Source organism: Ursus americanus, chromosome 33 (genome assembly GCF_024610735.1).
Source record: "Ursus americanus isolate L20-20 chromosome 33, mUrsAme1.1.p, whole genome shotgun sequence".
Taxonomy (NCBI): Eukaryota; Metazoa; Chordata; class Mammalia; order Carnivora; family Ursidae; genus Ursus; species Ursus americanus.
In genome coordinates, this window is record NC_142159.1 from 19,173,293 (window position 1) to 19,186,035 (window position 12,743).

At 42.9% G+C, this 12,743-nt stretch overlaps 1 protein-coding gene across 2 annotated transcripts in view; it reads left to right on the forward strand.

Moving 5' to 3' along the window:
- Positions 1 to 12,743, forward strand: part of FBXO42 (F-box protein 42) — a 92,246-nt gene that overhangs the window by 73,994 nt on the left and 5,509 nt on the right. For both annotated transcript variants that reach the window (XM_045804285.2, XM_045804287.2), the window contains exons 5-9: positions 8,186 to 8,339; positions 9,266 to 9,376; positions 10,829 to 10,925; positions 11,402 to 11,458; positions 12,398 to 12,514. In XM_045804285.2, the coding sequence (XP_045660241.2) occupies positions 8,186 to 8,339; positions 9,266 to 9,376; positions 10,829 to 10,925; positions 11,402 to 11,458; positions 12,398 to 12,514 (536 nt within the window). The remainder of the gene's footprint in view (positions 1 to 8,185; positions 8,340 to 9,265; positions 9,377 to 10,828; positions 10,926 to 11,401; positions 11,459 to 12,397; positions 12,515 to 12,743) is intronic.

The following is a 12,743-nucleotide window of genomic DNA, read 5'->3' on the forward strand; positions in this document are numbered from 1 at the left end:
AAACATGCTTTCCTTGTTTCTGTGACAAAAGTATTACCTATAAAATCAGCAGTTTAGAAATAGAAGCAGTTAAATTATAACTCCAGCAGTTTTTCTTTGAGGGATTTCTTGCCTCTTAAGCTGTAAATGCTGTCCTGTCCTCTCGTGCCCTCTGGGTTTTCTGATTCAGATGCTAATGTGGTGTTCTGGGAAATGCCTTTCCAAATTATTCTTTTCCTGACCTCTGAACTCTTGCTATCAAGGTCAGTCACTTCACACACTACCATAATGACAGCTCTATCAAGCCAGAGGCTTGGTCAGCTTCCAAGACCCAGCTTGGATTCTCTCAGCAAAATCCATCTCTCCTACCCCCTGTGCACACACCAGCTCAAGGCTCCTGGCTACCACAGAGAAGTAGTACCCACACAAAAGAAGTTGTGAGGTAGGATTGTAGGTCAGCCTGGTCTGTCTGGTCTTACTTTGCCCTGAAGGCCAGTTCTGTGTGGGAAGGACTTAGGGTGCTGCCTCTGGAGCTTCAAGGGAGTGCCTTTCTTTGGACCTACCCTGTGAAAGTGAGTGCGTGTGAAGAGTTGCTAACGCGAAGTGGGGACTGTGACCTGGAACCTCAGCAGTTACTCATGCTTTAATGTCCCCATCGGCATCATTACTGTAAGCTATTTGAAAGCATCCAGAGGAGAGGAAAACCTTTTGATTGCCAGTTAAGAACCAATTTAGACCAAGTCCCCTTTAAAAAGCAAATCACATGGCAGAACATTCTGGAATTCCATGAGCAAAGTAAAAGATTTTGTCCAGTACTTTTCTTCTGGATTTATTAGTATGCTCGTGAGTCCCATGGTTAAATTTTTCATGCTCATAGTCGTTTTCAGACTTTACCTCCTGTAAGTCCCTAGTTCCTAGTCTTCAGTCTATTTTCAGAGTCATGGAGAACTATTAGCAGGTAACCTATGTTTTTGTAAATAAGTCTTAAAGTGATTTGCCTGAAAGCCAGTAGGTGGAACTTTTTTTTTCCCTTTTATCTATTTTGCAAAGTGTAAGTTCAGTGACCTGTAGATGAGGAGAAATGTTTGTATACTGAAAATGTGAGTGTTCTTTTCAGCACCCCGGTGAGCAAAGCATTTGTCAAGGAAAGCCCACTTTGGACCCTTGTCCTTACTCTGTTAACCAAAATGAAGTGTTCCACGTAGTCATATACTGAGTATGCGTGGAAGAAACTGCTCAGGGTGCCTGGGTGGTGCAGTCGGTTGAGCACCCACCTCTGGGTTTAGGCTCAGGTTGTGATCTTATGGGTGGTGGGATCGAGCCCCTTGTGGGGCTCTGCACTCAGCAGGGAGTCTGCTTGAGATTCTCTCCCTCTGTTCTCCCTGCCGCTCCCCCCCACCCCAGCTTACACACACATGCGCTTGCTCACTGTCTCTCAAATAAGTAAATCTTAGAAGGGAAGGAGGGAAGGGAAGGAAAGAAAAGAAGGGCAGGCTATATAGATTCCATTTTAATGTCATTTTGGAGCATTATCTAACAGGCTCACTCAAGGATGGTTTAACTCTACAGTATGGTTCTCCGAGTCTAGTCCCCAAACCTGAACATCACCGGGAAGCTTATTAGCAATGTAACTTCTGGGCCCCCACCCCATACCTACTAAATAGGAAAGGCGGAAGGAAGGCCCAGGGATCTGCATTGTAACAACTCCCCCAGCTGCTTTTAACATATGCTGGAGTTTGAGAACTAACGCTCTGGGGGGATGGTGGCTATTGTTTATAACACCTTAATAATAAATCGATAATATTAATAAAGACCAATCATGGAGTAGAGATGTAGAAATAATGTCTTAGCCATGCATAAAATTATAGGCATCCCTAATTAAAACCAGTACTTGTTTTATCTTGTATCAGACTTTCGAGCTGCTCTTCTGTTCCTTGGTTCTGTGTGAATAGAAACTACAGTTGTGGGAAAGTGGCAAAGAAACCAAACCAGCATTTGAAATTACTTCACTGTTTTACCATCTTCTTTGCAAAAGTAAACAAGAATACCTTGTAATTCTGCCACTGTCTTTCACATGTGAAATTCCTGATTTCATAGGAACCTTGGGGAGCATCTGAACTGATCAGTAATTTTAGGGAATGTTAGTTCTGTGTAGGGGGTGCCTGTCTGACTATCCAGTTTCCCACACCTGCCTTTTGGCATGTGCCTTATTCAGGGATTTGCCCCATTGGTCATATCTGCTGTGTGATTATGTTTGAGGAGTGAACCCTGTGAGGCTAACCATTGGCTCTGGGGAACAGGCCTGAGTAACATGTTTGATAAGGGCACATTTGGTCCTATGGTGCTTGATGAGAACCTGCAGGAGAGCAACACCCTTTCTTTTTCTACTTTTGTGATGCGATGATATTTAGACTTTGTCTGGAGGCTCAGTAGCCACATTATTTTGAAGGTAGGCCAAGAGATGTCCTGATGAGTATAAATCCTTCATATATAAATTTTCTTGAGGGAAGGGGATTTATTTCATCATACTCACCATGATGATGATGATGGGCCTCTTAACTGTGGAGGGTCTGCTCTTGTCAAAGTACTTTATAATGTACCAGATTTCCAGTGAATCAGTCTCTGGCGTAGTAGGCAGGTATGTTAATAAAAATTTCTTAAATATGCCATCATTCTAGCTACTGTATGGGATGAATTCTCAGAGTCTAGTCCCCAAACCTGAACATCACCTGGAAGCTTATTAGCAATGTAACTTCTGGGCCCCCACCCCATACCTACTAAATAGGAAAGGCGGAAGGAATGCCCGTATGTACACGTATGTACAATTCTTCAAAGTTTTGGACCTCACATTTTGTCTAGTACTAGTTCATATAAAAGTTATTTCCCTTACCTAACGGCGTGGTCATGTTTTGGGGGGTTTTTGTTTGTTTGCTTTGTTTTTTTTAGAAAGTTTTAAGTACTCTTGAAATAGCTTGCTTTTCTTGGAACTTTAAAACAATAGATAAAGGTATGTAATTTGAACATGAGTTTTCTTGTTTTTTCAGAATTCTAGTACAGACTTACTGTTTGTTTTCCAGAACTCCACTTGGCTAAAAAGACCATTTATTCTTCAAGTTATAGAAACTGCCAAAGTTCATTGACCCATGCAGTCTCTGACCTCACGATAAATTTAATTCATTCAATTTGTGAACCTTGAATTAAGATCATCGGGAGGGGAGTTAAAAACCCTCTGCTTTAAACGAATTCAAAATATGAGGGCACCTGGGTTGCTCAGTCGGTGAAGCGTCTGCCTTCAGCTCAGGTCATGATCTCAAGGTCCTGGAATGGAGCCCCACAGCTGGTGGGCTCCCTGCTCAGCGGCGTGTCTGTTTCTCCCCCTCCCCCTCCCCCTTCTCCTCTCCCTCTCTAGCTCTTGCTCTCTCAAATAAACAACAAAAAAAATTTTTTTGCAGGCTCCCCGCTGAGCAGGGAGCTGGTCGTGGGGCCTGATCCCAGGACCCTGGGATCATGACCTGAGCCGAAGGCAGACACCTAGCCATCTGAGCCACCCAGGCGCCCCTCAAATAAACAAAATTTAAAAAAAAACAAATTCATGGATTCTTAGAAATGATCAAATTAGGGACTTTTTACAGAGGCTTCACTATTGATTCTTTAATAAGAATTTAAAAGTAGCCAGTTTGCAACAAATACAAACATTATATGCATAATTGGGTCATAGAAAATATGATACATCAGTATCTTTGACCTCTTCTTCCTGAACTAACTATATAGGGGTTGTATGTTGAATTCTGTGCACCCCCCCCCCCGCTTCATCTGTTCTTGTATGGTAATTTTTTCCCACTTTCCTTACAAATTTAGGTGGAGGAACACAGTTAACTTTTAGTGTGATCCTACTTAGTTGTCAGAATATTTAAGATGCTGAAATTAAAATGTATATTTGTGACATGAAATAGGCCTTGGAAATGCTGGATGAGGGAGTTCTCCCACTCCTTAGGATAGGAAGTAGAGGGAAGGATTTGGCTTTCTAAAAGGTCAAGATATTTGAGGAGTCACTTATTTTTTTAAGATTTTATTTATTAGAGAAAGCATGAGAGGGGGACGGTCAGAGGGAGAAACAGACTCCCCACTGAGCAGGGAGCCTGATGTGGGGCTCAGTCCTGGGACTGTGGAATCATGACCTGAGCTGAAGGCAGATGCTTAACCGACTGAGCCACTCAGGCACCCCGAGAAGTCACTTTGGAAAGTCCTTACCTAAGATAATTCTTAAGGATTGATTTGTCATTGTCACCGGCCCCAGTTTACCTTTCCTTAGAGAGTCCAGAGAATAAGTAAAGGGTCCTTTAACAGAGGTAGGATGTGACCCAGAGCCTTGTGGAGAAAAAGAGGTCCTAAGAAAAGTGTTTTGTTCAGTTTACTTACCTCTCCTGTGTACTCTTTGTGGCTTACCTAATTAAGACTTAGGAAAGTGCTTTTTCAGCTTTGAAACACTCCGACCTTTTAAAGTATCTGACTTGCTTGTGGCAACCACTCAGAAAGAATGTATGTGTATGCATGAAAAGCAATTTAATATAATGGCTAAGAGAATGAGGTTTAAATCCAGACTAAATGAGATTAGAATTCTCACTCCACCACTTAGTTCTATGACCTTGGGTAGGTTATTTAAATGAGCTGTGCCTCAGTATTCTCATCTGTAAAATGGGAATAAAACTAGGGTTTTTTGTTTTTTTTTTTAAAGGGAAGGATTAAATTAGCTTTTGCATGCAAAGTACTTAGTTGGTGCCTAGCATATGATAATTGTAACTATTAGTCATTATCATTAGTAGTAGCAGTAGTTCATAGTAGCAATTGCTATTTCTCTTAAAAATCAAGTCACCTGGGACGCCTCGGTGGCTCAGTTGAGCATCCGACTCTTGGTTTCAGCTCAAGTCATGATCTCAGGGTCATGAGGTAGAGCCCCGTGTTGGGCTCTGCGCTCAGCATAGAGTCTGCTTGAGATTCTTTCCCCCTCCCTTTCCCTCCTGTCTGCTTCTCATGCCCACACCCATGCTCATGCATGTCGCACACACTGTCTCTTATGCTTTCTCTCTCTCTAAAATAAGTAAGTAGGTAAGGAAATAATTAACTAACTAAATCTAGGGAAAAAAAATCAAGTCATCCATCCTTTCCTACCACCTTCCCGATAACCTCTAAACACAGGCACATGGTCAGTTGCTGCTTTCAGTTTTTGCCTAATAAAGCATGGACATAGATTGTTCTAAGACAAAGAGCCACACAATTTTTAAGTGCCACATAGTATTTTTTATATGAATATTCCTTGGTCTACTTTAACACTTCCAATGAGCATCCTTGTATTTATTTATTTTTTTTTTTCATTTTGCCCAGCTATCATTAGATTAATTCTTAGAAATGGAATTACTGATTGAAAGCATATGCACTTAAAAATTTTTTTTGAGATTTATTTATTTGAGAGAGAGAGAAAGCGAGTGAGAGTGCGGGGGGAGGGAAGAGGGAGAGGGAGAGAGAGAATCTTAAGAAGGCTGAACTCAGGGTTGGCTCAGTCGTTAAGCATCTGCCTTCGTCTTCCTTCGGCTCAGGTCATGATTCCAACGTTCTGGGATCCAGCCCAGCATCAGGCTCCCTGCTCAGCGGGAAGCCTGCTTCTCTCTCTCCCACTCCCCCTGCTTGTGTTTCCTCTCTTGCTGCCTCTCTCTCTGTCAAATAAATAAATAAAATCCTTAAAAAAAAAAAAATTCTTTAAAAAAAAAAAAAAAAAAAGGCTGAACTCTCACCACCCTGAAACCGTGATCTGAGCCGAAATCAAGAGCCGGACACTTAACCTACTGAGCCACCCAGGTGCCCTGCACTTAAAATGTTTTGATATAAATTTGATACAAATGGTCAATTAAAAATTCTGTTTGATTGTTCCCATGCTTTTTAAAAAATTTAATTAATTTATTTTTTAAAGTAAGTGCTAGGCCCAACATGGGGCTTGAACTCAACAACCCCGAGGTCAGGAGTCACATGCTCCTCCAGCTGAGCCAGCGAGGTGCTCCTGATTACATGTTTTGCTGTTTTGGGGACCCTTGGTCTGCTGCTTCATTTTATTTTAAGTTTTTATTTAAATTCCAGTTACTTGGGGGATGCCTGTGTGGCTCAGTCAGTTGGGAGTCTGCTTTCAGCTCAGGTCGTTGGTCTAGGAGGCTTCCTCCTAGGAAGGCAAAAGGTTTTTTGTTTGTTTGTTTTTAATTTTATTTATTTATCAGAGAGAGAGTGGGAGAGGGAGCATAAGCAGGGGGAGTTGCAGGCAGAGGGAGAAGCAGACTCCGTGCTGAGCAAGGAGCCCGATGTGGGACTCGACCCCAGGACCCTGGGATCATGACCTGAGCCAAAGGCAGATAGATGCTTAACCAGCTGAGCCACCCAAGTGTCCCATGGGAAGGGAAAAGTTCTAAGTAGAACTTAACCCCCTTAATCATGATTCCAGTAGGGTATGAGGGTAGCAGGAGCAAGCTCATGGAGTACCTCAGCCAATATTCCCTCAGTCAGTGCTGCTAATTGACAGAATCATTCCTAGAGAAGACTTCTTTCGGTGGTGAGATCCTGTTTGATTGATGTCTGTTCTGTTAGGAAAGTGTTCAGAATAACTGATGCCACGTAGTACTCTTAGATGCTCACTCCATTTTCTGAGGATTGTACCTTCTCAGTAGATCATGGTAAGTTACTCTTAAGTGGGAGCCCAAGGAAGACAGCCACTTGCTCACTTTTTCAGCCTTGAGACTTTGTCATCAACGCCATTAGACCATGTTCGCAAAACCCCTTGCTGAAGGGGAAGGCCCACTTCTCTACCTGAATGGGAGCACCTCAGCTGCTATTAGCCTAATATACTGTTGGGATTCTTTCTGCTTAAGATTTTTTTTTTTTAATGGATCCTGAAGCATTAACAATTTTTTTTTCTTGAGTATTACAGTATTCACTGACACCTGGGTATTGAGACAGATTTCTTTGATCTTTAGTGAATTAAAGGTGGCACATAGAGTAAGAGATTAGGAGAAATCAAACTGTTATTTAAAAGACAGAATAGGCTCTGGAAAATCCTGCTTCTGTGTGACATTTGTTATCCCTAAGGTTTTCTAGCATAAGCCAGATTTCTGTTGTTTCAAGATTTGGTCAACATAGCTCAGAAGTCCAGCTTGGAGGACCTTAGTAGCCACTGCTGGTATCAGGCCTGCGGCTCCATTGGAATGCTGTCATACTGAGCCTGAAATTCTTCCCTCCATTTGTGCTAGTGAGGCCCACAGCTAGAGGCCTAGAGGTCGCAGTGCTAACATGTGACTCAGCACAAAGGAGAACTCCAGGCTGCCTCCTGTTTTGCCCAGATTCGCTGATAACAGCTGTTTTTGCGTTGTACCCAGGTACTAGCCTGTATGTGTACTCCCTAGATTCCTTACATTCTTTCCTGTGTGGGATCTAGTAAACTGATTAAAGGGATGGGCAAGAGAGTCAACATTTATTGAGCACCTGCTATGTGCCAGGCACTGTGTATGTGCTTTGGGTGTATTACTTATTTTTTATTTTATTTTTTTAAAGATTACTTATTAATTTATTTGAGAGAGAGAACATGAGCAGGGGGGAAGAGGGCGAAGCAGGCTCCCCGCTGAGCAGGGAGTCCAACGTGGGGCTCAGTTCCCAGGACCCTGCCAAAGGCAGGCGCTTAACCGACTGAGCCACCCAGATGCCCCTCAAATATATTATTTAATATTCAAAACAGCCTTATGAGATAGGTACTCTCATCCCTGATTTCAGGTAAGCAAAATAAGTAACTTTCCTCTAACTCAGGTTTCTCTGTTTTAATTATAAACAATGTATAAATTGATAGTCAGTGATATTATAATAGTGATGTATGGCAACAGATGGTAGCTACACTTGTGGTGAACTTAGCATAATGTATCAACTTGTGGAATCACCACGTTGTACACCTGAAACTAATATCACATTGTGTGTCAACTATACTTAAAAAAAAAGATGTATAAATTGGTGATGGTTTTCTGGCAGACCTGCAGGCCAGTTTTGTTCTCCCCCTTTCCCTTATGTTTTATAGAATTGGTTTCCCTTTTGTGATTCTTTCAGGAAAAGATGATCTGTAGACGCCCTACCTATGGCTTGTGAGACCCTGAATCTTAACCATAATGTTATTGACCTTTCCTAGGATCCTATCCTTCCCCTAAAGCTGGAGCAACTCTGGTCGTGTACAAGGACCTGCTGGTGCTGTTCGGTGGGTGGACGCGGCCAAGCCCATATCCCCTACACCAACCAGAGAGATTCTTTGATGAAATACACACTTACTCACCCTCTAAAAACTGGTAAGCCACAAAGATACGATCCTTTCAATCTGGAATAAAAGATTTCAAATGAATGGACAACTCTACCTTCCTTTACCAGGAATCTCTTTGGGAATTTGATAAAAGCTCTGGACTCTTTTCCAGGAAACAAATTTATATATGTGCACAGATGTACTGACAGTTTCAGAGAGTTTACAGGAGCCCCTTAAAACCTAAAGCAAAGGGGCGCCTGGCTGGCTCAGTCGGTGGAGCATGCGACTCTTGATCTCCAGTTTGTGAGTTCAAGCCCCATGTTCAGTGTAGAGCTTAACATTTAAAAAAGTTTTTTTTTTTAAGGTAAAAAAAAATAATAAAATAAAAGAATTTAAAAAAATACTAAACAAAAGCCAAAACCTCTATTCCAAAGAGAAGAAGTAGAAGAGATTTGTTCCTCTTCCTAGAAAAATAAATATGCCATTTGGACAATAGGAGGCTCTTCAGTTTGGGCTGCTAATTCCTCAGGTGTTCTGTGGATCCAGATGATTCATTGTTCCCTGCTATGTCTCCAAGACTGATTCCTGACTCTCTTTCCTTGTAATGGGCTACTTAGTACGGGGCTCTTGGCAGCTGCAGCTGATCAGGACTGTAGAAAGAAGTGGAAGGTGGTGCTCCTTTAGCGCGTTAGGCTGAAGCAGCCAAGGAGCCATGATGGCGTCTCTGGTCATCTCTCCATTCCACCTCTAAGCCATACACACTGAGAACTTGAAAGTGAGCATAGCTGTAGCAGGTTTGTAGGACAGGCATAATGCCTTCTGCCATCTTCCACTTATTATCCTAACAGTATCTCCACTGAAGGTGATAAGGTTGTCATTTTAAGTGGATACCTACTTACTGTTTCCACCTTAAACTCGTATGACCAGACACAGGTGGTGCTGACTTCTTGGCTTCCTCCCCTCTTTTTCTGTTAGGTGGAATTGCATTGTGACAACCCATGGGCCACCTCCCATGGCTGGCCATTCCTCCTGTGTGATAGACGATAAAATGATTGTCTTTGGTGGCTCCTTAGGATCCCGGCAAATGTAAGTCTATTTGGTTTGCTGCCTGTCAACCTGAAGGTAAACACTCCTGGGAGTAACAGGTCAGAAGAGTGAACTAGTCAGGTCAGTATCCCTCAGCATGGTTCTAATTGATCCAACCAGTTGTCGCTTCCTGGCGTTCTAGTTTTTGATCCCTTAATCACAAGCCATAGGTTGAAAACTTCCTGCATAAAAGCAGAGCTGTGTAGAATCTTTTCATTTGGTATTTGGTTCATTCCCAATGGTGGATCAAGTTCTGATATGGCCTCCCCCTTGTCTGTTTCTCCCTGCGCTTACAGAAGGCTGCCTTCTAAGAAGCAGAGTGCTTTTACTTGCTGTCCTTTATGACCCAGCCTGTGCCCTTCTTGGCTTTAGAGAAGGGAAGTAGATGGACAGGACAGGTTGAAAATGGTTCATTCTCCAAATGAGATGGGTTGGGGGAGTGGGTAGGTGGGAGAAAACTGTCAGGTCCGATGCACTTCTGTGAGGCTGTGCTCCCTACCTGCTGTCCTTACCATCTCTGGCCACAACTGGCCAGTTCAGGCCAGAGTCAAGAGCCAAAGCAGTCCATCTGAGTCACTCTCTAGAATTGGTAGTAGCTGTGTTAATGGTCATGAGAGGGAAGTTGATGAGCTCTCAGCAGTAAGAACATTCCAGACCCAACTCTCTTCTCTGTTAGACAAGCTATTCCCCATCTTCCTATTTCAAAACAGCTGCGGAGAGACTGTGAGCTGCCCCCCAGATAAGAAAGTTTAGGGCTTTACAGTATTAGCGTTCTTATTCCTGTGTGCCTCTGTATGAGTAAAGGACCTCAGCGAGGTGACGGTAACATAGAGACTGCCTTCTAGTAGTCTGTCCTTGCCATACTGGTCCCTTGGGGGTTGGAGATGCCAGTTTGTCCTTGATAAAGCTGCAGATCTCATTCGCCATGTTGAGATTACTTTTGGTAGCCAGAATCGGTAAATCTTTATCTCCTGAACGATGGTAGAGCTACCTTTTGCATCTTTTTTTTTCTCTTCCTTGTGGTTTTTGCTTTTGAACGGTTATATCTTGATCAGTAGCTATTTCCTGCTATCCCTCGTTCACTCTTTTAGGTACTAGTATGTGGCTGCAGACATGACTCAAAAGCGGCCTTATGGGTCAGCGGGAAGAGCAAAGGTTTGAAGGTCTTGAGATGGATTCCAAGGAAAGAAGGGGAAGAAAAATATAGTTTAAGATGCTGTGACCATGGCACTTTGCTGGGCATCTTTATAAATGTAACTTCCAGGGCACCTGGCTGCCTTAGTCAGTAGAGCATGCAACTCTTGATCTCAGGGTTATGAGTTCAATTCCCATGTCGGGCATGGAACCTACTTAATAATTTAAAAAATAAAATCTAAATGTAACTTCATTTATATCAGCTCTGTGGTCCTTGGGAGCTCCCAACTCCTTCAACCTTATGTCCTTCTCTTATAGGAGCAACGATGTCTGGGTCCTTGACCTTGAGCAGTGGGCGTGGTCCAAGCCGAACATCTCCGGCCCCAGTCCTCATCCTCGAGGTGGCCAATCTCAGGTGCTCAAGCATTAAAATAACTATTCAGCAAACACTGTAGCATCTTCATGTTAGGATGGGAAAGGGAGGAGGGAGTCAGGTAAGCTGCCAACATGCATAAGCCAAAGAGACTTTGTGTTCTTTTTTGCTGGTATTTATTTTTCAACTTCTAATGGGTTGTGTTTATTTTTAGTGGCTTTATATTGTGCCTCTCCCCAAAGCATTTACTTTGCTGTTTCATTTCTCAAGAGAACCCTGCATTTTATGTACACTCATGTTAATGTTTGATCAACAAGGAATATATCCATTCAGGTGAATCATCAGTAATTTGTTCGCAGGGATCGGAATTGACATAGTTTTGGGAAAATGGAGAGCTTATGGTGACTAGAATACTCTAATTTGGGTTCTGGGTAGGCTATTTTCATATACCACTAATGCATAAGAGGTCAGATGCCTGTGTCTTTGTAGGTTTATTTTAAATGTCTTCCTCTCCCCAGATTGTCATAGATGATGCAACTATCTTAATCCTTGGAGGCTGTGGCGGTCCGAATGCTGTGAGTATTGCTGGTGTGGCATTCCAAGGCACATGCCGCTAAGACTTTAAAACTTGCTCCCCTGTCTCACCTTGTGAGCATGACATCCTTTTTATTGAGAGAATACCTTTTTCACTTTGGGTATATAGCCATGGTATTTTCTGGCCAAACTCTGCTGTTTTTTTTGTTTTTGTTTTTTGGGTTTTTTTTGGTGGGGTGAGAGATGCTTTGAATCAGAGACATTTGTCTCTTAAACATTCATATTTATATCTATATTCTTCCTACTCCCACTTCGTCTTTAGGCTGTAAGGTTTGCTGCTATCATTTTTTCAAGGAGGGGTGGGACAGGAAAACAGGCTGCTGCCAGAGTTTACATGGAATTTATTTAAGAATGCAGATTCAGAAAGTTGCAGGTGTGTATTATCTACCCTCTCCCCCACCAAATCACATACACACACAGACACACACACAGGCAAAATTCAAAACCCAGGACCCTGAGATCATGATTCATGGGTTACAAGCACAATTCCATGTTCCATGCCAGTGGTAGTTTGTGAATGAATGAGGGCATGAGTGAATGAGTGACCACAAATGTTGCTATGCTTTTTTTTTTTTTTTTTTAAGATTTTATTTATTTATATGACAGAGGGTGGGAGAGAGAGTGAGAGAAAGCACAAGCAGGGGGAGCAGCAGAGGGAGAGGGAGAAGCAGGCTCCCCACTAAGCAGGAAGCCTGATACGGGGCTCAATCCCAGGACCCTGAGATCATGACCTGAGCCAAAGGCAGATGCTTAACCCACTGAGCTACCCAGGCGCCACACACCTGTTGCTATTCTTTCCGAAGAGCCCACACACCCTGTAGACCAGACAGCACAGCTTTGGGATTCCCACTATGTATGTGTGGTGTATGTGTTGTGTAGCGTACCTCACCTGAGTCCTGGTATTGGTCCTTCTCTTCTAGCTCTTCAAGGATGCTTGGTTGTTGCACATGCACTCGGGCCCCTGGGCCTGGCAGCCACTCAAGGTAGAAAACGAAGACCATGGGGCCCCAGAACTGTGGTGCCACCCAGCTTGTCGGGTAAGCGAGAGAAGGGCCCCAACTATAAAGCCTAATTGGCTTGTCAGGTTTCCAAGCAAATACGTATGGAAATAAAAAACACCTTCATGTCATAAAAGAAGTGGACATTAACCATTGCTCCTTGGGCATTGCTCATATGTGAACCTCTAGATGGGAAACCTGTGTGGGCCCCACTGATCCTTTTTTTTTTTAAGTATATTTATTTATTTGAGAAAGCGTGCTTGAGCAC